The sequence below is a fragment of the Cricetulus griseus genome, chromosome 5, assembly GCF_003668045.3.
Source record: "Cricetulus griseus strain 17A/GY chromosome 5, alternate assembly CriGri-PICRH-1.0, whole genome shotgun sequence".
Lineage (NCBI taxonomy): Eukaryota > Metazoa > Chordata > Mammalia > Rodentia > Cricetidae > Cricetulus > Cricetulus griseus.
The window spans coordinates 163,576,833-163,604,713 of record NC_048598.1 but is presented as its reverse complement, the minus strand read 5'-3'; the positions used below and the strand labels follow the sequence as shown (position 1 = coordinate 163,604,713).

At 34.6% G+C, this 27,881-nt stretch overlaps 1 protein-coding gene across 6 annotated transcripts in view; it reads left to right on the top strand.

Moving 5' to 3' along the window:
* The window catches only part of Dgkb (diacylglycerol kinase beta), a 649,271-nt gene that overhangs the window by 186,075 nt on the left and 435,315 nt on the right, over positions 1-27,881 (top strand). For all 6 annotated transcript variants that reach the window (XM_035445438.1, XM_035445436.1, XM_035445435.1 and 3 more), the window contains 3 exons: positions 1,097-1,213; positions 11,425-11,498; positions 16,677-16,751. In XM_035445438.1, coding sequence (XP_035301329.1) covers positions 1,097-1,213; positions 11,425-11,498; positions 16,677-16,751 — 266 coding nt within the window. The remainder of the gene's footprint in view (positions 1-1,096; positions 1,214-11,424; positions 11,499-16,676; positions 16,752-27,881) is intronic.

The following is a 27,881-nucleotide window of genomic DNA, read 5'->3' as shown; positions in this document are numbered from 1 at the left end:
GAAAATGATAGTATTATGCTTATTAAGACATTGATGGATAGTTTATAGTTGTTCAAGGATTGTTAAGTGTTTTGGATTCTTAGAGAGATTGAAAGAGCATTTGTATATAAGAGCTAAGTTTTAGGGTGAGATATGAATTGAAATTATGCATTTAGACATCTTCATAAAATTGTAATTGAAAGGTATGTGCCGCAAAGAAGTTACCTTGGAAGCAAGTATATGCTGTCAAGAAGATTGGACAGAGGAAAGGTTTATTACAGATTCCAAAGAGGATAAAATAATAATATCAAATGATACTGAGCCAGCACACAGTGGAGTATGTCAAGAGACATAAGGAGGAGCCATATCCTCAAAGCAGAGTGAGGCATGAGTTCAAGAAGTAGGAAGACATTCATTCTGTCAAAAGCTGTAGTTTAGATGGAGAATTCCATTCAGTGTGTCGATAAGAAGCTTATTGATGATTTTAATGAAAGCTGAGTAATGGTGATAATTGCTAATTGGTTTAAAAAGATAAAAAGTGAATAAAGAAGCAAGCAATTATTATTCTATATAAATACTCACACACATTATATGTATATTTACTTGTTCTTCTGTTTATTTCATTATGGGAAAAAAAGGAATTAGAAGGAGTAGAAACAGAATTTCCTAATACAACAGTCCCTAATGTACACAGAAGCCTCAAAATTCATCATCCAGTTAAGAATCATTTTCAGTATTGAATGTATTTATAAGTAGTATTTTAGAAATTATCAAAAATCTTTATGTTTTTATCTAGTTATCCTATTGTTTAAAAACTAATAAATTGTAATAATTCTCACATATTTTTGATACTGGGTGTGCCTGGATCATTCCACCTTTGATATTTTTCCCCATGTTTCTTTAACAGATATAATATTTTGATTATGTTGTTACAAAATACATTGATTTGGTTGAAAGAAAAACTTTTTGCACTTTTCAGAACACATTCCAGATTATCTATTTGGGCACAAGTTTACAAACATGGAGGTCTTTTAAAAGAGTCCCCTTTAAACCATTTCTGCCTCTTAATTTTTAATGTAATTTATCAAATATATTATATATTTTTTTCTTTTTACAGGAAAGACAATCAACAGCTAAAAAGGAAAAGGGCAGCTCCCAGCAGCCAAATAAAATGACAGACAAGAACAAAATGCAAAGAGCTAACTCTGTTACTATGGACGGACAAGGTTTGCAGGTAAGGGTTTCGAGAGTCCAAATTATAGTAGCATTCATATTTGTTACTTTCTTATTCTGAGAGGGCATATGTTCAGTTATCAACACATTCTTTCATCATTTATATTATCTCAGTAGACTTCTTTAAAAAGATCATTATTAATTTATCAAAATGTCAGTCTGATACTTGATTGACAGAATGACATTCTGGGTAGATTAATCATTTATAATGTTATTTCTATTTAAATTGAAATTGGCAAAAAATCTTCTGTGAGTCTGAAAGTTAGAACTAATATATAACTTTGTTATGTACACATGTGTTATTTACACCTATTATCTGACTCTCTCTAGTTATAATCACACACACACACGTAGACTCACATGCACATGATGGATTTGATTTTGAAGAGTTAATTAGTAGTGAAATTATGCCTTTAGGAAAGAAAAAATGCATTCTGTGTAAAGATTTTCTTTTAAATAAAATAATAAAATGAGGTATTAAGTTAACATATACATATTTCTAAATCTTAAATTAAACTCAAATGCCATACATATTTCTAGGTTTGACAACGAGAAGTGGCTGAAATTTTTTATAAATCTATGAATTCTAATTGTGACCTCTGACATAAAAATCCATCTTATGCACCTACATTATAAAATACTTTGTGTAATGAGTCCATTTAACTAATTTCCTCATGCTAGTAAAAAATGATTATTTGTTAACAACATCGTTTTAATCTTTAGACCTGTGTGATTATCTCATTTTTTCATCTACATGTTTGTCTGAATTGTATTTTCTTCTCTTCTTAATGTATTTGAAGTCTCAGCCTTCTTAGCAAATGCTTACCACATGGATGGCTGTGGCACACATTTGCATGCCAATAATGTGATTCTAATAAATATTCATTTTAAATAGATTTAGTTAATGATTTTATCTTTTGTAATTGTTATTTTATTTATGATACTATCACATAATATAACCCATAATAAGTAACACAGTTAAGAGTAAACCGAATATGTCTAATAATTGCTTGATTAGGTCATTGAAAAGTTCATGAAACTTAATAGTAATTGTAATAACATCTCACCTTGCCAATAAATTTGTGTTAGTGGCCATAGCCCTTTGGCCATGGCTTCAGGTGAGGATGTGACCAGAAGGTAGAGAAGCACAGGGATGCCTCTCTAAATATAGTTAAAAATAGTTTTTACTTGATAACTGTTTTGATATATATATATATATATATATATATATATATGCCATCTTAAAGTTAAATCCTATCTTTTTATTTAGACAGAAAAGAGGAGATGATGGGGGATGTCCTTTTGTATATATGTTTCTCTTATTGGTTGATGAATACAACACTGTTTGCCAAATAGAGGCAGGAAGATATGCAGGGCTAGGAGACGAGGAGAATTCTGGGAAAGGTAGATAGACAAAGAGCACAAAGAGACCAGGTAGGAGAGGAAGGAGTCCAGACCCTTTGCCGGTAAGATAAGACCATGCAGAAATACTTAGATTAATAGAAATGGATTAATAATTAAGACAGAACTAGTCAATAAGAAGCCCTACCCATCATCCAACAGTTTAATAATTGATATATGTCTCTATGTGCTTATTTGGGGCTGAGAAGGGCACCAGGACATGGCAGGACAAGAAACTCCAGCAACAAATAATTGCTTACCTATTGGCAATGACAATTTTTTACTCTCATAAGATACATTACAAATAGAAACTCCTGAGTAATTAAATATAAGCATAAAAAGAAGTTTTAAAGAAAAGCTATTATATTCATGTACATAAAATTCAAATATGAAAGACTATGTATGGGTATCTTTTTTGGAAATCATATACGTATGTTTAATAATTTTGCATGTGACTAATCTCAAGTTTGAAATCTATCCACAATTTTGATGAAAAACTTTTACTGTGTGATCCCATAGATATTTACCAAGCAGATTGGTTTAAACTGTTAATAACTCTGGGTTACTGCCTAAAAGCTCAATTTGTAAATCTAAGTGCATTTAACACATGCTTAGGTACATATTTCTCATCATGAAAAACAGGCATGAATCATTTGCTTATGCTCCATGACACTATGGCATTTCTCTACATATTTGCATAGCTTAAATCTGTTTGATGATTCTCTCTACTAACATAAACTTGGTGTCATTATATTCTCGTTTTCATTTTAGAAACTATTGTTTTGATGCTCTAAATTTAAAAAAAAAAATTCTCCATTTCCTTGCCAATAGTAAGTGGTAGAGCCAAAGTCTGACTGAGGAATGCCTTGACTTAGATTCTGTGTATTTTACTCCTGCAATATATTTTATCTTACTCAACAAATCCAAATGTGTATGTGTTAAACTTCTGGACACTTTGCTCTCTCGTGCATTTTTTATATTGTTTCAAGGTCTTCAAAAACAGTAATATATTCACCGGAGCAATAATGTCTGTGTTTTCTATTTCCAAAGATTAAATAGTCAAATTTGAAAATTCCCTGTTTAAAACATGAATTGAATGGTGCATGCAGAATAACATGAAAGTTTTGTATGGTGCAGTGATATTAGTTGTATTTTAATATTACATGAGACAAAGCTGACATATTTAGAATTCTATGTACATGGATGTTAATATTAAAACACAGATGATCAATATTTTTATACTTGTAGTTCTAAGACAATAATAACCTTCATAACAATGTTGATAAGTGAAATTATCAGATAAAGTTTTCAGTTGGCAAATGCAAACCTCACTTCAGACAACATAGTAGCAAATAAATAAAACTGTGAATTTAAAAATGTTTAAGTTAATTTGGTGTTTTATCCACTACATAACTGAACTCATCTTGTATGTGGAGTATGTGGAAATTTGCATAGTTTTGAGGAGAATGTAAAAATAAAAAAAAAATCTTTAATAATTATTTTATGCAAAATGGAAAATATATTATGATTGTTTATCAATTTTGGAACAAAATCATTATTGGGTTTTTTGAGGTAAGATAAAAATATATACTAGAAAATTACTTTTCTGTGAGCTTTAAAAGGTCTATGTCATGGAAAATCATTGAATTGCAGCCCAGTTTGCATATAACTCATTGACAGGAGAGGTCTATACTGCTTAAAGAAGATTAATCATAGTTAGGCACATTCATCTTCCTCCTTTTCAGCTAACCAGTATAATGATCAGGATTATTATTTCTAATTAGAGGAAGTAATAGATCATGCATAACCCTAGGATGAGTCTCATTAATTAACCCAAGTCCTAGGGGACTTCAAATAGCTGTGGCTTGGCACTCTGTCTTTGTCATTGCTCACACCGTAGGTTTACACTTCAAACACAATATCAAATGTAATAGAAATGTCATTTTTTAACACATGAGAACTTTAAAAATAATGAGAACAATCTGATGTGTGAACAAATAAGGAAGAAAACAATAATTGGTTAAAATTTATTATGAGATATTTATCTTGATCCTAAATATTCTGCAAAATTTCTGAGTAAAATTATCACCGGAGAATGAAAGAATCTAGCTTGTAAGACTTCAAATCTATAACAAAGTGACCTTAATACTTAATATCATAATCCAAACTGTATGTTCTTCCATACAATTCATTTACCCTGTTATCTTTCTAACTTTATGTTTGATAATCACCAATAAACTAAATATAAACACATGTACTATGATCACTAACTAGTATACATGCAAGTCAATTCAATTCTTTGTTCAGTTTTTATAATGCCCTAATCTTATTAATTCTTTTCTGATTGTTCTTCATAATCATCCTACTCCCTTTGTATGTGCAAAGTTATTGGTCTATAGTTTTGAGAACTACAACTTTTCAGCGGGGTGCAGTTTGGTGGTGGTACATTCCTTTAATCCCAGCACTCAGGAGACAGAAACAGGGAGATCTCTGAGTTTGAGACCAGCCTGGTTTGCAGAATGAGTTCCAGGACAGCCAGGCCTACACAGAGAAACCATACCTTGAGTGGAGGGCTACAACTTTCCAACTGAGTTCCCCTGTCCATTCAAATATTATATTATAAATAATATGCAAGACAAATCTGAGAAAGACAAATATCAGAACATAAATTTGGAGTTGTATATAGCTAAGGAAAACAGCCAAGAAGGTAATATATGGGTAACTAATTCAAATTGGTAAGATCATTAGCCATTTGGATTTAGGGGAAATGGGCACCTCTAATTACTGTCAAGAATATGAATCCCAAGGAACAACAAGAACTACATAGAAAGAAGGCTATGAGAGATAGCCAACACAGAAAGTTGTAGATCATACTATAGAGAAGTAACAAGTACTTGGTGTTCTAAGTCCTAGAAAGGTTTCCTGCACATGTTGACTTTTGATGCGAACAGAAAAAGGATATGATTCCCGGTGTAGTTTAAAAGTGTCACTCTAATTGTTAAGATTAGTTTATTAGAGAATTGGTTGGCCAGTGCATAACTATCATGAGCAATTAAAGTTTATAGGATTAAAGGCTCACCATAGAGCTTTGTAACTACCTTGAACTGTTAAAGATTGTAGGACTAAAGGCTCGCCATAGAGCTTTGGAGGAAGAGAAATGTTATAGGACCAGAATAAGAGTGGTGAAATGATAGCTAAATGGATTGTTTGTATGGAACTGGCAGTGACAAAAAAAGACAGAGTTGACAACAACTGAAATGCTGAAGACCTTGGGTGATTGTGGTTTGAGGAGAAATTCCTGATGCTCAAGAATATAACACTATGTAGTCAGACCAACAGATAAGTGTATAATTTGAGGGAAAGAATAACTAGGGATTTTTATGTAAAGCATGTCCTGATACTCAGAATGATTGAATAAAATGAGATTACTGAAGTCAGGTGCCTAGGTAGGGAGGTATTGAACTATCTTAAGTCCAGAGTCACATTCTTTAAATTTACAGTATCAGACTGCCCCTATATGAGAATAAGGATGACATAAAATGATAAAATCTATGCAACATAGAGGAGAATCCAGTATTAACAATCTCTTTTTACTCTTTTACTCATGTTTCTTCACTACTTAGAGGAGTCACCAGGTGGCTCAGCGACATTTCAAGCACAGAGGGTGGGTGGTGTACAGCTGAAAGAATATCCAAGGATGACTTCCATCTTTTTAAAATGCTGTTCTACTCAACAATAATCTATATGTTGTGTGAATTGTACCTTTGAGTGTACATAGTTTTAGGCAAAAGGATAGTTTACTGGTGGTTATTTCTTTTGCTTTGTCATCTCAACACAATGTACCTAATAATTTAGTATAGCAATACGTGAGTTTCAGAAAAAATACTTTCTTACTTTATTTAAAAATGTTTTATAACAATGATTTTTAGCTCTTATAAGACGTAAGACCCACTACTCATTGCTGGTGGTGCTGTGGATCTTGAAGGAGAACCTACACCCCCACATTACTAAACCAGCCTAATTCATAATAACAGTGTTAAGCATTTGTTCTTATACTCACTGATAAATATAGTCCTCACACCTCACTAAGAAAACTTCTCTGTGCAATGGACAGTAGAGAAAACATAATAGATCAAAAGGCAGAATTGTGAATCCTAGTCAGGATTGATATATCTACAAAACATTCCCACACCTAGGGTTCAGGGAACACTGATGAAGAAGGGCTGAAAAGATGGTAAAAGCCAGAGCATTAATGAGTTTATTTTAAGACTGTCTTTCCTCCTAATGGCAGAAGTTACAGCCACAAAGTCTCACCAACATAGCAGCCTGAAACATGAGCTGAACAAAGACAATAATGATAAGCATACCAAAATTGGTGGTAGAAGGCCCAGGGGCCTCAACCTTATACAAAGTATTTGGTTAACTAAGGAATGCTGACAGTAGGAGACATAGGGAAGAGCACACCATTTGGTTATCCAACACAACATGGTGAGGCCTGAAAATATACACACAAGTTACAAACTGAAAAGGTTTTATTTAGGATATGTAGATATAGACCTAAACATTAATGCTTATGATAACAGTTAATAAAAAAGAGGCCATGAATTTGAAAAGAAGAAAGGATAGGTATATAAGAGGGTTTGAAGTGAGGAAAGGGAAGGGTGAAATATTTAATTATAAGTTCAAAAAAGTTTCTTGGTAAAGCATAAATTACATGTAAGAAAGTAAACTTGAATACAACATTGATGTATGACTGTTAGGTATTCCTTAGGTCTTTCCTATTTTACCAATGCCTTAACAATATAGTTTAGGTAAAAGAAACTACCCCAGGGCTAAGAATGAAACTGAGTAGATAAAGTGCTTGGCTGGGGTTCAGGAAGCTCTGTCTTGGATATGCAGCACTGCATAAAATGGTGATGGTCATGACCTGATACAGGTGAATCAGAAGTTCACTTATCCTCTGCTAAATAGCTATTTTGAGACAAGACTTATCTCAAAGTAAAGAAGAAGGGGGACGGAAGTGAGGCAATGGGGGAAGGGGATGGATGAAAGGAGAGAGGGACGAAATCAGCAAAGGAAAGGAAACCTTATATGCTAACCCAGAAGTACATTAACTTCTGAGTTCAATGACTGGATTGAATCAATGCAAGAGAACATGACTTCTGGCTAGGTAATGCTAAAATTAGGTACAATTTTGACAATGTACCTTTAGGTTGTTTGGTGTACAGGCTCTTTTTATAGCCCTTGAATCATGTTTGTGAATAGGAGATTGTTTTAGGAATTTAAAAAGACTTAAAGAAATTTAAAACAATTATGAGATGTTTTCATAAAACTTTATTTGTATGTATGAGTCATACCAAGTTGTAGAAACTGAGCAAAGTGTTTTGATTTACTTCATCAGTACATATGTTTACATTACAATACAAATAAAACAGATAGAAAGATGGTTTAGTGGTTAAGAGCACTGGCTGTTTTTCAGAGGACAGAGGTTCAATTCCCAGTACCCACATGGCTGCTCCCAACTGTCTGTAGCTCAGTTCTAGGGGTTCTGACATCCTCACATAGACATAGACACAGGTAAAGCATCAATGTACACAAAATAAAAATAAATAATAATAAAACAAATCTCTCAATTTCCAAGTTCAAAACTGGATAGGAAGGGGAGGAGTCAATCTGATCCTCTTCTTTCTTTATAGAGCACATGCTCCAGTCATTTAGTGTTTGATCTTGGATCTGCAATGACAAAATGCTACAGACAGCTATGGCTTATGCTTGAGACTATCACACAGCTGGAGGTTTGGGATATCCAAAAGCATGAATGGCACAGGCAAACTGGTTGATCATGAGCTCTCTTTTTCTGATTTGGAGACAGCAAGGAGCTGTGTGCTCACATGTCCTTTCTGTGTGCTGAGAGAAATGGGGACAGGGGAGTGCAATCATAGAAACTGCCAGCATACTTCACAACATGAGATGTTAGCATGCTTTTCTACTTGTTATTTATCCTCTTACCTGACAAGACATTGGAAATTGAATATCTTAAACACTTATCTATATTTGTACACTAAGTGTATGGATACACTCATATTCTGCAAGCATCAGAAGCCACCAAGATGCAAATAAGACAGGGAAGATCACTCAACTCTATTCTTACCATTCATTTTCTCAGAGGAAAATCATCTTAAGTTATCAAACCTGACAAAGACTAGACAGCACTGCAGGTCTTTGGCTCTCAAACCTAAGACTTCTGTCTACTTAGCACCCACATTTACTCAAGCAGATAGGCCTTCTTTTTATAGAAGCAAAGGTTAACACAATTTTTTAAGCTTTTTCTCTGAGCATAGAAAAATATGCCAGATTTTTCTGAATAACATTTATTGTCTGGCAAACATTCCATGTTCCTTTAAAATCTGAGCCTCATAACCACTGCTTCCACTGTATGCAGGGAGTAGAGAGAAAATGGGTATCAGGTGGACTAGTTAGTCTGTATCTAGTTAGCACAGATCCACAGTAATTGATGGGATACACAAATGTCTTTGATTTGTCTTATTTTAAATGCACAGTGGTGTAGAAAGAAATGGTGCAACCAACTTTACTACTTCTGTATTTCCATCTTGGTCATTCTACTTCCTTGTGTGTGAAACATCATCATTCTAAATTCTTCAAGTTCTCTTACATTTTGCTAAGTCACTTTACTAGCCTCAAAATAATATAAATATGCATATATATGTACATACATGTAAGTAAAATTTTGTGTTATTAATAGAGAACACTATTTTATGATCTACTCTATGATGTATTTCTTAGTCCTTAAGAGTATGGAAATTTGGAACCAAATTTTTAATTGTCTTTAAAATAATTTGTAATTATACTTGTAAATATTTTAATAATTATCTCAGAAATGCACTTTAAAATAATTCAAAAGAATTCTGATCAAGAGTGAATCTTAAATATAATGACATATAAAAATTAACCGTGTAAGGTTAGGAATGAGAAAAATCATTACCATAAATATTTGAATTTTCATTTCTTTGCTCAAAATCCTCACTTATGATCTGTGGAGACAGCTCTGTCAGGAAAGTAGTTGCAACAGAAGAATGAGTACCTGAGTTCTGTTCCCCGGTACCCATCTAGAACATCAAAAGCAGCACTTTACACTTGTAATATGAACACTGTGGTCTCAGAGACACCTATATATACACACACATATGTACACATACATTTGCACACATACACAATCTTATTTTGAAATTATTATCTATAAAACAAATGAGTAACAATTCAAAGTAAGCTTAAAATAAGATTATATTATATATATATATATATATATATATATATATGTGTGTGTGTGTATGTGTGTGTTATCTTCCCCTTTTTTGCATAGGATAAAGATTTCCGGTTTTGCAATATGAAGGAATGTAATGGCACTTGTATGCAAGTCTTCAGATAGAGTTTTTTATTTTTCCACATTTTTTGATGAGTAATATGACATCTAGTTCAAGCCAACGGGACCAGGACTTTATGATAGTGGACACTACATTCACATTAACTGAGCACATTTGTTACAGGGAGGAACAGGAAGTAACTACAGACCCTACAGCTCTCCTGCCCTTGATGAACTGGTTAGAGGTAATATAGAAGAGAAGGACTTTCATTCTCTTTATAAGGGAAAAGTAAATACAATAACTGACTCCAGAATTAGTTGGTTTACAGTAGAAAAATAAAGACTATCCTATTCATCTTTCACATTTAGTCAATGTGAAGATATTAACATTTCTTCCTTGTCCAAACTCATTAGAAAGATGCCATTTCACTTAAGATTGGGAGGAAGGAATAATTAAACGGATACCATTAAAACAGACAGCAAGAAAGGGCATGATCTAATGAAATGATTGCTTTCAATTGTCACATTAAATATTTAAGGATCATCTCTAGGGGAGAAATAAGACCACATCAAGTATAACTTGAAACTACTTCCCATCTTAATATTTAATGTGTCCTATTGGTTTCATAAGTTTTGCTAAAATAGTTTTAATTTTTGCTTTATACTCCATTTATGCACAGTGTCAATATTCTTTGAATAATGGTGTTCCTACCCAGTATGCATTTATTGGTGTCTAACTAACAACAATGAATTCAGATACAAGATTTCTTTTCCACCTACCTAAAATAATCCCATGTTCTCAGTGCATCAACACAACACCAGTATTATTTTCCTTCCTGGCCCATTTCTCTAGCGTCCAGATTCATCCATGTGTTTGTGTAATAGTGTGTACTTCTTCCTAACTTAAAATTTTACCAGGAAGCACATTGCCTTTTTTATACACAGCATAATAAATAGTGATGAAGACAGCATAGTCAGAGATCACAGTCTGCTCCATTTACCAGGGGAGACCAACAGTTAGTGGACCACAGGTTAGCAAATAGGCATGCTTCACTGGGACTCTTGTTTTCAAAATAAGAAAAAAGTCCTGAGGCAAAGGGTATGGACTAGAACACTAGGTCTGAAAGAGGTCCCCAAAGGGAGACAGATTCCATGTGGAACACTAACTCTAAGTTAGGGGCACTCTGCATAAAGAAACTTTTCTATATGTAACAGGTTTCTTTATTTCTTTAAACTGATTTATTTTTGCTATTTTATGGAATGTTCCACAAACCGTAGCTTTTGCTTTTCCATAAGACCTTTATTCTTTTCCTTGTGACTGCAGACACAGTTTAAAGAAAGGCTCATTTGTGAATGGATTTTTCAATGTGAGAGATATTTGTTTCCTCTTCCCATACTAAGCCTAATAATTTCTCCATATTTCCTTCTAGATCACTCCTGTTCCTGGTACACATCCACTTCTAGTTTTCGTTAACCCCAAAAGTGGGGGAAAGCAAGGAGAACGGTATGTTTTAAAAGTTGTGTCCTTTTTTCTATATCATAGAAGTAAAAAAATAAACTACATTCATGATGTAAACAACACTACTTCTCAATGGATAGTAATTTTAGTGGTGCTAGCAAACAGTATATGTAACACACTGATATCAATCACTACTTTTTTTATATTTGAAATGCCTTTTGTAAGAATGTTAACTATCAGAATGTGTGTATTTTCATTTTCTCTACCACACCTATGACCTTTGTCTCTTAGCAAAGAGATTAGTATATGAAAAATATTCATAAACAATGTTGAGTTGAAATTAGTTTTCTCAGTGGTCAACCAACAGGTAGGCCCTAACTGAATCACAGCCATTACCAAGGAACAGAATTTATATGCAATTTCTAGGCAAAAATATATTATGGTGATTTTCTGTGTAGATTTTAGGATTCATGATAACGTGTTTCTAGTTGAAGCACAGTATATCTAATGTTAACAAAAACTAACTAACATCAGGCATCTCAGTATTTACTTTGGCCAAAAGTACTAAATTTTAATTTTGTAGTTAATTAGTAATTAAGTCATATTTTTTAACATAAATATGAAAAGCAAATCACTGGAAAGTGTGTTCTAGTATAGACATGAGTCATAAAATCAGCTATACCTTCCTTACCTCTCCTGGGATGTTGTTTTTAATCTCATGTATGAAAAGAGGTAAACACAAGCACGGGACTGTACACCAGAATCCATTGTTGTTTACCACAAATGAGAAAGATTTCCATGCCAATAGAATTGTGAAAATTAATTTTTTTTGTGTTGTCATTTAACTTTTCAGTGATGTTGACTAAGTAAAGCTTATTTCTTTGTCTTCCAATAAAATACTATAAACTTGTGCTTTGTCACACAATATATCTATATTTTACTCTGACAAACATATAAGCTGATACTAACTCAAAACTTTAAAGTTCCACAGTATTCCATTAAAGAGACCAGTTGCCTCACTCATGAAAACAGAAATTAAATAGTAATGCAAAATTACTTTTCTGACAATCTTAATATATTACACATACCTTTGTAATTCAATTTAGTTCAGAAATAATAAAAGCATAAAAATAGTAAATATTAATATGCTATCTTGTGGTGTTTTTAATACATTGTTTAATGTACAATCAGGTTGAACATATCTCCTCAAATGTTTATCATTTCCTTGTGGTAAAATGTGAAAACATTTTTACTTGCCTAATTAACTGTGAATTATGTCTTGCTATTTCCCAGGGCAAATAGCATATTTTGCTCCTAGGAAACTGTAGATCAGTTCCCATCTCACAGCTGCTCCCTCTCCATAATTATCACAGCCTTTGATAACTTACAATATACTGTCACCTCTGATATCATCATGTTTATATTCCATAATGTGATCATGCTGTACTTACCTAGTTTTGCATAGCTCACTATACTTAAAGTCTAGGTATATCCATTGGGTGACAAAACGACAGGCTTCTGTGCTGTTCATTCACAGTCCATCTTACCACATGCACTTTATCTGCACAGACAGTAGTAGACATGTTGCTTGTTTCCAGTTCTTGGCTGTTGTGAATGTAGTTCAGTGGGTGTGGGTGCAGGAGCTTCCTGAACACATTATTTTAATGACTTTAGATCCATATATATTAGTGAATCAAAATGAAGTTCAGTCTTTAAGATTTGGAAGTATGCCTCTACTATGTCGACTAATAAATAGGGCACTAATACCTATAGCAGGTAGGGGATAATTTTTCTCCACATCCTCAACAGTCTTTAGGAATTTTAATAACAGCCATTTTCACTGAGATCAGCTGATCTCACACTGCAGTTTTCACTTGCTTGTCCCTAAGTGTTTGTGGCAGGGATAAGGTTTTTTGTTGTTGTTGTTGTTGATGTTGTTTTGTTTTGCTTTTTCACATACACTATTGTCTTTTGAGAATCTCTATTAACTATATTTCTAATTTTAATCAGAATTTTTCCACTTTTAAATTTTTATGAATGTTGATATCAGGGTTATGAGTTTCATATTTTGGGGATATGTTCGCCCATTCCATTTTATGTTCTTTTATTGAAGATATGTTTTATCCATATTATCATGTTAATAAATGCAGAAAATTTTCTACTCTGATTTTTTTCTTGGGCTGCCAACTCACACATAATGACATGGACACTTGCTATTAATTATGAAAACTTGACATATAGCATAGGTTTGTTGCTAACTAGCTTTTATAACTTAAATTAACCCATATATTTATTAATCTACATTCAGCTATGTGTCATTTGCCTCTATCTCATTCTGTGTACTCAAATCATTCCACATTTGCTGGTTTCTCTGCCTCTCTTCTTCTTAGAGTCCTGTCTGTGCCTGGAAGTCTCACCTCCTGCCTAGCTATTGGCCACTGAACTCTTTATTAAACTAATTAGAAGGTGCCTTGGCAAACATACATCTTCACACTGTACAAAAAAGTTACTCAACAATCAGATTTAACACCCTTAATGGAAAAATTTTGAAGAAATTTGATAAAGAAGAAATTAACTTGTGCATAGTACAATATCATTCATGAAAAAGCTACTAATAGCATCATAAGAAATGTAGGAAAACTGAAAGCTTCTTTTCTGAGGTCTGAAATAAACAACATGACAACTTCATCACTATTTTGTGTAGTACTGGAAACGTATAGAAAGCAATCGTGTAAGAGAAAAAACATAAGATGCCAAAATTAGTAAAAGAAAATCATTACATCATAGAAAATGCCCTGCATGCTGTAAAAATATGAGCATTTATACATAATCTCAGCTAAAAGTCAGGATACAAATCAACAGAAAACATTAGTACTGTTGTTACAGATCCATAGTAAATTTTTTTCAAATAGAAATCAAGTAAGAAACTCAACTAATTATTGTGGTACATGCCTGTATTTCTGGCAGTTGAGAGTATTAGATAAACCCAAGGTTTGTAGTGTGAGTTTTTTCTAAGTTTATCTGGCTCAACATTCCCAACAAGGGACACCCTTGTAAACATCCAGATCATCTGAGTTAGTACTAGTAACTAATGGGGTGACCACTAGAGCATGGAAAACACACTGGGAAATTCTGTCTTCTGAACCAGATACAGCTTTTCATTTAAGTACTCACAGTAGCAATGTTTATCTCAAGAAGACATGACAAGATCAAGCCAGCCAATATTCCAGGATATGGCAGAGGTATTCTGGAGAACTACTTGTAACTTAGTGTCTATTTTTAGCTAGGGGTGGGGCATCATTCTCTTGAGGCTGTGATACCTGACATGTGGTACATGACCCATGAAAGGTTCCATAGCCATGCACAGATGGGTAGTTCCAAATAAAGTTAGTCTGTAGTTTTACAAAAGAATAAGAGGACCTGAAGGAGGAGGTGGATGCATGTCTGAAGGTCACCAAGGGCTAAGTCATTGGATCCAGCTGGTTAAGAGGTGTCCTCTTCTTCCTTAACACTGAATTCATTCCTTCAAGGCTGTACTTACAGTGAACAGAAAAAACTTACCTGTCAGAACAGAAATGGCCTTCAGTCAAGAGAAGAGCCTTAGCTAAGGTCCTCTGTTCAAAACTGCATACAAATTCTCAGGGCCACTTACATTCACATTTAATGGTCAAGTTCAACATATAAATGGCAATGACATGTATATACTTAAGAGGGCTCAAAGCAACATTGTACTCACTAATGAAACCAACCAATAAGTGGAAACAGATGCAGTGTGAGGATGACCATGCTTCACTTTACACCTGTGTAGAAGTATCAAAGAATAAAAGATTTGGCAAATAAAGTGAAAAGATGTGTTAAACAATATTCAGAATGTCCAAAATTTTCCTGGGAGAGATTTATTTCAAAATAGGACTCTATACAGCCATTTCCTTTTAACTTTTTTCTACCGTTTTTACTTTGATACGTTGGAAATGTCACATAATTACATATCAACACAAAGTTTCCTGTAACAGCCAACAGGTGTGACAATTTTCACATATCATTTCCTCAGACAGTTCCTACTGGGCACATATAAACTCTACTAGCAACTTTTACCACTAGGGTAAAAGACATAAGGTTTAGTGATGGGGGCATGCCAACACACATTTTGCAAAACCACATGAAGAATGTTAACACAGAGAGGTTTAAAATATGGTTGCTATGGAAGTTCAGAGGAGGAAATATCCGTGAAAACTGAGAAATCTCAGAATAAGTACTCTTGTATTGGGTGTTACATAAATAGATGTTCACCAGATGAATGAAGGAGAATGTAGATTCGTGAAAGGGCATGTTGTCAACCAGGAACATCTCACCAAGGATATCGTCTAAGACTAAAGTTAAATGATGGCTGTCATCTCACATGTTTTCATACTACTGTGTCATTGATTGATACTAGTGGATAAGAACATCCAGAGATGAGAGATACCACTCCTTAGAAGGCACAGGACTGTACTAACATTTCTGTTCATGAACTGGAAAAAGGAAATAACTGAGAACTACTCCAATGTATATCTTGTGACAGTGTATAATAATAAAAAATAAGACATTATAATAAATTAAGGTAAAAAGTTTTGTTTGATAGTTCTTTGCAGATTTGGACATGAGATAATAGATTGGTTTCTTTCAAAAAGTAAACTATTTAAAATTTACCTTCTGGAACAATTTGGTACTTTTGTGATCTAAAGTATTCATGTATAGCAATGAGACTATGTATTTACTTACAGGAATGTGCATTATGAATTGTGTAAACCTACTTTCCATTTGAGATAATTCTTATCTTTATTAGTTAGTTTCATAACCATATTGAGATCTGTGGAGATAAAAAATATGCTCCTCATAGCCATTTATTAAGAGAATATATTTAAATATTTTATGCTGAAATATTTTTTAAAATACTTATTTAAATTATAATTAATAAAATAATATTCAATGGAGGATTAGCACTTGCTGCATTATGGCAACATGAGCATCATTTCTGACTTCCAAGCTGTATTATCTTTATGTTTGTGTCCTTTCTTTTGAGGGCCATTAGTTCTTTGAGCATTATACACCTGATATTACAAAGGGTCAATTTATCAGATATCTTTAAATACATTTACACTTGTGAAACTGAGGTATGTAATGTTTCTGAAAAATTATTGGTTTTTACTAAATTGCCTGCCATCCATATTTTCACATTTATAGAATTTACAGAAAATTCCAGTATTTACTAAATCCTCGTCAGGTTTACAGTCTCTCTGGAAATGGACCAATGCCAGGGTAAGTAAGCATGAATATAACTTCATTATAATTGATCCACTTAATAGTTAGTAATTAAATAACCAGCTCGATGTGTACAGAAAAGACATTTAACTTCTTCAGAGGATCAGTACGTGAAAACAATAATGGCAACTACATAAGAAGAGCAAATACACATATTCTTCAAAGTAGCTAGCAATGCACTTCAGGGTGGTGTGTGTACAAAATAGTGTAAGAACTACTAATCATATCAAACACACATACAGAGACACATGCACACACACACACACACACACACACACACACACACACACACACACATATGCAGAGAAAGAATTAAAGCTACTAAACCTTGTTTGAAGAATGGCTGTCTTTTACTTGTTTAATATTAAGTATAGATTTGTTGCAGACTGAAAAAAGAAACTAATTAACAAAGATTAGAAGTCATAATATAATTTTCTCATGCATTATCTGCAGAATCTGATGAATACCACTCTCATAACATAGTTTATCATTAATATGTAAGTCATAGTGGAATAAAATTATATTTTCAACGTGAAACATGGACTTTTGATGAAATAAATATAGACTGAACTAAATTATCATTAATTTGGCCTCATTAACTTATTAATGTCATCCTCTTATGGTGACCTCTTTTCTCTCTATCAGCATGGCAGTAAACATTAGACCACATAAAGCAGAGAGAAGCTGAATAAGCTTTTGTGTACTGTGTAAAAGACAAAAGAAATAAAAACAAGTAGAGTTTTAAATAAGTCTATAGACTGTTTCCCAAGAACTAGAATATAAGTACTCAAATCTATTGTTCCTTAACAACTGAACAAAATTTGTACCATGAAAATCTCTGTAAAATAGTGTTAATAAAGCACAATTATCATAGTCTTCCAGAACTGTAATTGTTTATTTCTTACATGCCTTGCTACTTGCCATCCAGAACAGGTTTCCAAACACTGAGTAGTGTCTGATGGAGCTTCTTTGCCATCACTGGTAGGCTTGTCCTAACATTGATTCTGAAGGCTGCTTTGTCCAGTTTCATACCCTGCCAGCCAGAGAAGTTCACAACTACTCACAAGCAGCAAGTTTTGACAAATGACATTAAGGCCAGGAAAAGTCATGAGCCTGGCTCAGAGATTCTCTCTTGAGATTATGCTTTTCTTTGCTCTTGAATAGTCTCTGTACTTCACAGAAGTAGTTTATTCTGAAGGTTGGAAGAAAAACACATTGAAAAGTTTATCCCCTCAGGTTAACTGGATCTGGATAGCATGGCTTCTGTGTATTAGTGTCTCACCTATAAAGTGAGGAATGATACTGTCTTCCTTAGAGATCTGTGTTAAGTGGGCAAATGTCTTCCAGACACATTGCTGCATAGTATGTCTTTAGTAAATGACACTCATCTACAGGGCTCTTGGTGGTAATATGACCTAATAATTAGTAATAATATGCTTATTTGTATGTGTAAGGAAACTGTAATAATATTGATTTTATAAGGTTTCCTCATTTCAATTCTTTCAGTTACTTGAAGTACCACTTGCTTGTCTATCCTCTTTGCATTTTATGTATTCTAATATCCTTTATTTTTATAGTAAATAAATGAAAGTTTATATACATATATATCTATGTAATTGTAATACACCTTCACTACAGAATCTATTGTAGAAAAAAAAGTATGTCCCTTATACATCTACTCCCCTGTAACTGTGGTATGGTACTTTGTCTTCCTGAACAATCTATTGTACATATCCATTAAATAATTTTTAAGTTTTTTTTTTTAATTTCATTTTGCATTTCAACCACAGTTTTCCTTCTCACCCCTCCTCCTGCCACCCTCACCTCCCTCTCAGCCCACAACCCATACACTACTTCCACATAGTAAGGGCTCCCATGGAGGGGTCAACAAAGCCTGGTCAATTAAGTTTAGGCAGGACCAAGCCCCCCTGCATTAAGGTTGAGCATGACATCCCACCCTAGGGAAGGGGCTCCTACAACCTAGCTCATGCACCTGGATACATACTGGTCCTACTGTCAGGGGCACCTCACATAGACCAAGCCACACAACTGTCTTCCACATGCATTGGATCTAGTTCAGTACCACGGAGGCTCCATGGCTGTTGGACTGGAGTTTGTGAGTTCCCATGAGTTTGGTTCATCTGTAGATTTTTCCTGCACAGGCCCTAAGACCCAGGGCATATCTCCTGCCTTTCTCTCTCCATTAAATAATTTATCTGTATGTCTACCTGTTACATTCAAATATGTACATCTTCATGTCAATAGATGTTTTATATTGCTTGGAAGATAAACTTTGCTATACAAATTGTTAGTCTCATAGTCATCCTCAAAAGACCATAGAAGGGTATTTTTCATTTGTGTATTTATATTTCAGTTTTTCTAAGGAACAAATAATAATCCATCAGCAGTTCCATTACTGATGAACATTTAGATTGTCTTGTTTTTAACATACCAAACATTACCAAATCTATTCTAAAAGAATGTTTCTATGAAGTTATGTGCATTTTTGAAAGTATATTGAGTAATTTCATAAAATAGTCGAAACAGGTAAAAATGCCTTGGTTGATAATATTTTTAGTCTCAATGCTATTTCCTTCTAAATTTCTTTAAAAAGTTTGAATTAAAATGTAATTCCAATAAAAGCATACGATGTGTATTTATCATAACACTTTGCAAATTGACTACCTTCTGTAGTTTTTACTTTTCTATAATTTGATAGGTAAAAATACAGTATTATCATATTTGTGTGCATGTCTCATCAATTACACAATTTTCTCATCTCTGCATCTACTTTTCAAGCAACAGGTACAGCATGGAAAAGTGCGAAGTTGTTTATTGAATTGAGGATAAAATGTAAAATGCAGAGGTTTCAGAACAAATGGGAGATAGGACAGTTTAAAAATTCAAAATCATAGGAATAACAATAGCCCTGAGGGATGACTGCTCAGAGCAGCCACATTTGGTTGGTTTTGTTGTTCTTTGAAAAATAAATAAATAAAAAATAAAAATCAAACCTCCTAGTGAAGCATGCCCATCCACCTCACTGTAGTCTTGTCTAGCATGCAGAGAAGAAATTTGGCTACAGTTCTAATAAACAGTCTAAATGGGCTGTTTCCTCAATGACAGTGAAAGAGAAATCCCTGGTAGTAAAAGGCACTGCAAGTCTACAAGAGTGACAAATACATCTGCTCTCTGACAATTCCTTTTTCTCTTTTTCCATTGAGTCTCATTATATATAGACACAAGTAGAAAATTTTAAGCATACCTCCAAATACAAATTTATGTAGACGATACTTAATTTTTAGAAAATACATTGTATATAGCACATCGAATAGATATTTACTAAAATTATAACGGAATGAGGAATTGTAATTTTAAGCCTAAAATAGAAAAAATTAGGTCATAAAACTCCTCTTCCCAGAAAATTTCTTTTGGGTGATTTGGAGGGAGTAAAGGAAGGGGAAGATGATTTATTTAAATTATTATTTCAAAATATTAATAAATCATTTTCCCCAAGTCAGTCAATGTGACAAGTCATGTTACTTTACATTGCACTAATGGTCAGTGGGATTAAAGGAAGCCAAGCTTTCACAATAATTAAGTCAAGGAAAGAACTTACATTGGAATAATTTTCTTTTAAAATGTAAAAATGCTTCTTTATACTTCAGTACACAGAATGTTAAATTCACATTTACACCATGTTTCATCACTCATGTCCCTTCCACTACATTCTGTCCTTTAACCTATTTAGGTTTCAGCTCTAAATGTTTAGATTTTGCCCACTGACACACCACACACACACACACACACACACACACACACACACACACACACACACAGTGAGAGAGAGAGAGAGAGAGAGAGAGAGAGAGAGAGAGAGAGAGAGAGAGAGAGCACCCTACAAATACATTTTGGGCTGCACGATACTTGTTTGTTTCTTTCTGAGTTTGCTTGTGACCTAATAGTAAGCAAGTCACCTCACATATTATACATTCCAGGGACATCTATTTTCCTAGAAATTTCATTTTTACATTTTTCTTTACAACTGAATAATACTATATTATGTTATTTCCTGTCTACTATGAATAAAGCAGCCGTAAGCCAGGGTGTGCAAGTTTCCCTATGGTTGGCGGTAGGATATTGATTCCTGGGCCATGTGTTTAGGAATAGAATACTGAACCAAATTTTATGTATATGTGTAGACACACACACACACACACACACACACACACACACACACGTATAGTTATATATGTATATATAACTATATATAGTTTAGATACATGTGTGTATTTAAATGTAAATATATGGCATTCCTAAACTGATTTCCAAAATGACTATATTATTTTTCTCCCACCAACAGTGAATGATGATTTCTCTTTCCTTATACTCTCCTCAACAGCAGTTGTCTGGTGCCTGAGGATAGCCATTCTGATTAGGTGAGATGATCTTTCTCATCTCAGCTGTTAGAGCAGCAAACCACAAAACCAAGGCAAGTCAGTGATAGTGACAGCCACCAATATCAGATCTTTTTTTGTGCTTGTTTCTGAGTGCTATGTACACATAGCCTGAAAATATCAAGTTGGTAGTTTCAGTTCAGTGGAAGCATTGTTGTAACTCATAATGGTTTGTCTTTTTGTTGTTTGCTCAAAACTTCTCAACTGTTTGTGCTGGAGACTAAGAATGGGAAACAATTTCATCATCAGGGATAGATATCAGCAAGCATGCAGTCAATACTCAAGAGTCAGGAGGATTGCTGAAAGTTTGAAGCCAATCTTGTACATAATAGTGAGTTTCTAGCTGGTGAAGCCTATCTAGCAAGACCATGACACAAAATCACCACACCCCAAACAAACAAACAAAATGGTGAAGCTACATCACTAACATCTAAAGTATTACACACAGTCATGTGAATGTCTTCAAAGCTTCCCAAGGGATTGCATGACGGTAACGTGGAGATGCACAGTCACCATCAAAATATGCTACTACTTATTTTCAACTGTTACAAATCAATGTTTTTATTAAATCAGTAGGCTGTCATATTACCACAAGTGAGCAGGCCCTGTTGATCTTGATGTCTTTCTGCCAAAGACTCAAGCACAAAAGGAAATCCCTCATGGGCCAGCCTTTGATCAAATGACTGCCCTCTTGGACAGACAGAGTAGTTCATATTGGTTTGAAAAATGTATCAAGCTTTTGGCAGTTTATGATTCACTGAAGTCAAATAAGGACCAAACTAAAGTTGCTTCCAACATGGACCCCTTTCTCACATACACTAACCTTTTCTGTGCTTTTACATAAAACATGATTTTTTTTCCTTTTCTCAATTTCCTTTCATCATCTTAATGTTTATTTAAATACAGTCTCATAAATATTTATACACTCTTTAAGAATTATTTAAACTTGTTCTTTGTGATTTCAGTTTATAGTTTTTTTCTTTTTTCCATGTACACATTGATTTCTTTTAGTAACTAATTCGATCCTAAATGAATTCTCAATATTTTATAATATATAGGAAACTCTTATCTGTAAGACTAAGTCACTGAAGTATTCTTCCTTCATTACTTATACATTGCTAAAGATTTACTAATGTATTAGTTATGCAGAATGCTGGGTATCATTTTGGCAATTTCATAACTGTATATAATGTAAATTTATCAACTGTCACTGCACTCCCTGTCTCCTACTGGTCAGTTTTCCTATGTTTTTATATACTTTTAATTTAAATATTTAATCTTTTTCAAAACTGTATTATTCCTTTCATATAGGTTCTTTAGAAAATTGATGAGTCAGGGACCAAAGATTTGTTTTCTAGACTTAAATCAAATAGATTCTCCACAAGCTGTTATTTAGTCCCATTTCACCAGGCTGTTCCGTGTGTTAGACCACTGATAACAATGTCCACACTCTATCAGATATAGGCCTGTACTTCCTTGGGGAAAAGTCCTCTGCAGTATGCTAAGACAAGCTTTGAGTAGCTCTGTTGTACCCCTCTCTAACTTTCTGCCCCACTGCTAGTTTCTCCTTCCACCCCTGGTTCTAGTTGTGTTCTCCTTGATTATAGGTCAGTCTCTTTGCAGATTCCTTGCTTCTGCAGATTGCTTTTGAAGTGTTCCAATCTATAGAACTTATCACTTAATGCAATAATAGCCTTTGCAAATTTTGAATTTGAACTGAATCCTCTTTTTGGTCTGTTTTTCCCCAGTGCTACAATAGAATGCATATACATATACATGCTCAATCCCCTGCATGTATACATGCATGCATGAGTGTGTGCCTCTCTCTCTCTCTCTCTCTCTCTCTCTGTGTGTGTGTGTGTGTGTGTGTGTGTGTGTGTGTGTGTGTGTGTGTGTGTGTGTGTGTGTGTGTGTGTATGTGTGTCATTTCCTTCCAAGGGCTTTCTTTTTTATTTTGTTTTGTTTTTAATTTTTATTTATAAATTTTATTTTAATTAGAAACAATTTTATTTTACATATCAATCACAGTTCCCACCTATCCTCCTTTGCCCCCCACTAACCCCCATCCCATCTCCCATCCAGTCCCCAGGGAGGGTGAGACGTTCCATGAGGGATGATCAAAATCTGTCAAGTCATTTGGGGTAGGGCCTAGGTCCTCCCCTGTGTATCTAGGCTAAGAGAGTATCCCACCAAGGGAAACAGGATCCTAAAGTTCATTTCTGCACTAGGGATACATCCTGGTTCTGCAGCCAGAGCCCCCCTAGACTGCCAAGTGATTCTAACTGACACCCACATTCAGGGGGGCCTGGTCTGGTCCTATGATTGTTCCCAGTTGTCATATTTCAGTCCATGGGTTCCAACTTTCTCAGGTCAGCTGTTTCTGTGGGTTTTCCCAGCATGGTCTTGACCCCTTTGTTGGTCACTCCTCCTTCTCTAAAACTGGATTTCAGGAGTTTAGCTCAGTGCCTAGCTGTGGATCTCTGCTTCTGCTTCCATCAGCTACTGGATGAAGGCTCTAGGATGGCATTTAAGGTAGTCATCATTCTCATTATACGGGAAGGGGATTTAAGGTAGCCACTCCACTACAGCTTAGATTCCTAGTTGGGGTCATGTTTATGGATCTCCTTACAATTCCCCAGTTCCAGATTTCTCTTTAAACCTTTATTGGTTCCCTCTATTGATGTGTCTCTTTTCTTGTTCTCCTTTATTCCTCACCAAACTCAATATTTTTGACCCATCATCTTCTCCTCTCCCCTCCTCTTCTCCCCTCCTCTTTCTCCTACCTCCCTCTGACCTAATGCTTCCAATTTGTTCAGGGGCTCTTGTCTTTTCCTCTTCACTGGGGGACCATGCATGTCTCTCTTAAGGTCCTACTTGTTTCCTTGTTTCTCTGTTGGTGTGGATTGCAGACTGGTAGTCAGTAGCACTATGTCTAATATCCATATATGAGTGAGTACATGCCATGTTTCTCTTTCTGTGACTGAGTTATCTCACTTAGGATGGTTTCTTCTAGGTATATCCATTTGCCTGGGAATTTCAAGATTCCAGTGTTTAATTCCGCTGAGTTGTACACCATTGTGTAAATGTACCACATTTTCTGTATCCATTATTTGGTTGAGGGGAATCTAGGTTGCTTCCAGCTTCTGCCTATTATAAATAATGCTGCTATGAACATAGTTGAACAGATGTCCTTGTTGTATGAACATGCATCTTGGGTATATGCCAAAGAGTAGAATTCCTGGATCTTGAGGTAGTCTGGTTCCCATTTTCCAGAGAAACTGCCATACTGATTTCCAAATTGGCTGTACAAGTTTTCACTCCTACCGTCAATGGAGAAGTGTTCCCAATTCTCCACATCCTGCCCAGCATAAACTGTCAGTGGTGTGTTTGATTTTTGTCACTCTGACAGGAGCAAAATGGAATCTCAGAGTTGTTTCCCTGATTGCAAAAAATATTGAGCACTTTCTTAAGTGTCTTTCACCATTTTAGATTCCTCATTGAGAAATCTCTGTTTAATTCTGTACCACACTTTTTAATTGAATTATTTGGTGTTTTGGTAGACTAGCTTATTTCGTTCTGGGTATATTTTGGATATCAGTCCTCTGTCAGATGTGGGGTTAGTGAACATCTTTTCCCAGTCTGTGGGCTGCCATTTTGTCTTACTGACCATGTCTTTTGCCTTATATAAGCTTCTCAGTGTCTATACTACTGGTGTTATGTTCATGGAAGTGGTCCCCTGTGCCAATTTTTACAAGCGCCCCTCCTACTTTCTCTTCTAAGAAGCTGAGTGTAGCTGGATTTATGTTGAGGTCTTTGATCCATTTAGACTTAAGTTTTGTTCATGCCATAGACAGTGATCTATCTGCAGTCTTCTACATGTCTGCATCCTATTATGCCAGCACCACTTATTGAAGATGCTTTCTTTTTTCCATTGTATAGTTTTAGCTCATTTGTCAAAGATCAGGTGTCATAGGTGTGTGGGTTAATTTCAGGTTCTTCAATTTGATTCCACTGGTAAACCAGTATGTTTTGTGCCAATACTAAGCTGTTTTCATTATTATAGGTATATAGGACAGCTTGAAGTCAGGGATGGTGATGTCTTCTGAAGTCCCTTTATTGTACAGGGTTGTTTAGGCTATCCTGGGTCTTTATTTTTACATAAAAAGTTGAGAATTGTCCTTTCAAAGTCTGTGAAGAACTGTTTTGGGATTTTGATAGGAATTTCATTGACTCTATACATTGCGTTTGGTAAGATTACCATGTTTACTATGTTGATCCTACCTATCCAAGAGCATGGGACATCTTTCCACTTTCTGGTATCTTCTTTAATTTCTTTTGTTAATGACTCAAAGTTCTTGTCATACAGGTCTTTCACCTGTTTGGTTAAAGGTACCCCAAGACATTTTATCTTGTTTGTGACTATTGTAAAGGTGATGTTTCTCTGATTTCTTTCTCAGTCCTTTTATTGTCAATATATAGTAGGGCTCAGATTTTTTTGAGTTAATTTGGTATCCTGTCACTTTGCTGAAGGTGTTTATCAACTTTAAGAGTTCCCTGGTAGAATTCTTAAGGTCACTTATGTAAAGTATCATATCATCTGCAAATAGTGACAATTTGACTTCTTCCTTTCCAATTTGTATCCCCTTGATCTCCTTTTTGTCTTATTGCTCTATCAAAAGCTTCAAGTACAATATTGAAGTGATATGGAGAGAGTGGGCATTTTCTTTTTCCTGATTTTAGAGGAATAGCTTTGAGTTTCTTTCCATTTAGTTTGATATTGGCTGTTGATTTACTCTATACTTCCTTTATTATATTTAGCCATGTTCCTGTTATCGCTGATCCCTCCAAGACCTTCATTATGAAGGGGTGTTGAATTTTGTTGGAGGATTTTTCAGCATTTAGTGAGATGATCATGTGTTTTTTTCTTTTTCAGATTGCTTATGTGGTTGGTTACATTGATGGATTTTTGTATGTTGAACCATCCCTGAATCTCTGGGATGAAGCCTACTTGATCATAATGGATGATTTTTCTGATGTGTTATTGGATTCGATTTGCCAGTATTTTATTGTGTATTTTTGCATCAATGTTCATGAGGGAGATTGGTCTGTAATTCTGTATCTTAGTTGTATCTATGTGTGGTTTGCGTACCAAGGTAATTGTAGCCTCTTAAAAAGAGTTTGGTAATGATCCTTCTGCTTCTATTGTATGGAACAATTTGAAGAATTTTGGTATTAGCTCTTCTTTGAGTTTCTGGGAGAATTCTGCACTGAAACCATCTGGCCCTGAGCTATTTTTGTTTGGGAGACTGTTGATGACTGCTTCCATTTTGTTAGTGGTTATAGGTCTATTTAAATTGCTTATCTGTCCTTGATTTAATTTTGGTAAGTGATATCTATCCAGAAAATTGTCCATTTCCTTTAAATTTTCCAATTTTGTGGAGTACAGGTTTTCAAAGTATGACCTGATGATTCTCTGGATTTCCTCATTGTCTGTTGTTATGGCCCCCTTTTCTTTTCTTATTTTGTTAATTTGCACGTTCTCTTTCTGCCTTTTTGTTATATTGGACAAAGGTTTGTCTATCTTGTTGATTTTTTGAAAGAACCAACTCTTTGTTTCATTGATTATTTGTATTGTTTTCTTTGTATTGTTTCTTTGTAGAAATTTATTGATTTCAGCTGTCAATTTGATTATTTACTAGTGTCTACTCCTCCTGGGTAGGTTTGCTTCTCTTTGTTCTAGAGCTTTCAGTTGTTCTGTTAATTCTCTAGTGTGACTATTCTTTATGTGGGCACTTAGTGCTATAAATTATCCTCTTAGGAATGTTTTCAGAGTGTGCCATAGGTTTGTGTATGCTGTGCCTTCATTTTCATTGAATTCTATGAAGTCTTTGATTGCTTTCTTTATTTCTTCCTTTACTCAGGAATGATGAAGTTGAGCATTGTTCAATTTCCATGAGGTTGTAGGGTTTCTAAAATTTGTGTTGTTGCTGAAGTATAATTTTAAGACATAGTTGATTGATAAGATACAGGGATTATCCCATTTTTTTGTGTGTTTGTTGAGGTTTGCTTTATTGCTGAGTCCATGGTCGATTTTAGAGAAGTTTCCATGTAGCACTGAGAAGAAGGTATATTCTTTTGTGTTTGGATGGATTGTTCTATAGATGCCTGTTAAACTCAATTGGGTCATAACTTCTGTTAGTATCTTTGTTTCTTTGTTAGGTTTCTGTCTGGTAGTCCTGTCCAGTGGTGGGAGAGGGGTGTTGAAGTCTCCCACTATAATTGCGTGGTGTTTATTTTGTGATTTTATTTTTAGCAATGTCTCTTTAATGAATGTGGGTGCCTTTGTATTTGGTGTATAGATCATGAGAAGTGAGACTTCATGTTGATGGATTTCTTAATCTTTTTTGATTAATTTTCGTTTGAAGTATAATTTGTTAGGTACTAAGATAGCTACACCAGCTTGCTTCTTAGGGCCATTTGCTTGGAAAACACTTTTCCTAACTGTTAAATCTGAGGTAACGTCTGTCTTTGAACGTGAGGTGTGTTTCTTGTATGCAGCAAAAGGATGATTCTGTCTTCGTATCCGTTCTGTTATTCTGTGGCTTTTTGTAGCTGAGTTAAAACCATTGGTAATGAGGGGTATTAACAACTATTGATTGCTGATTCTTGT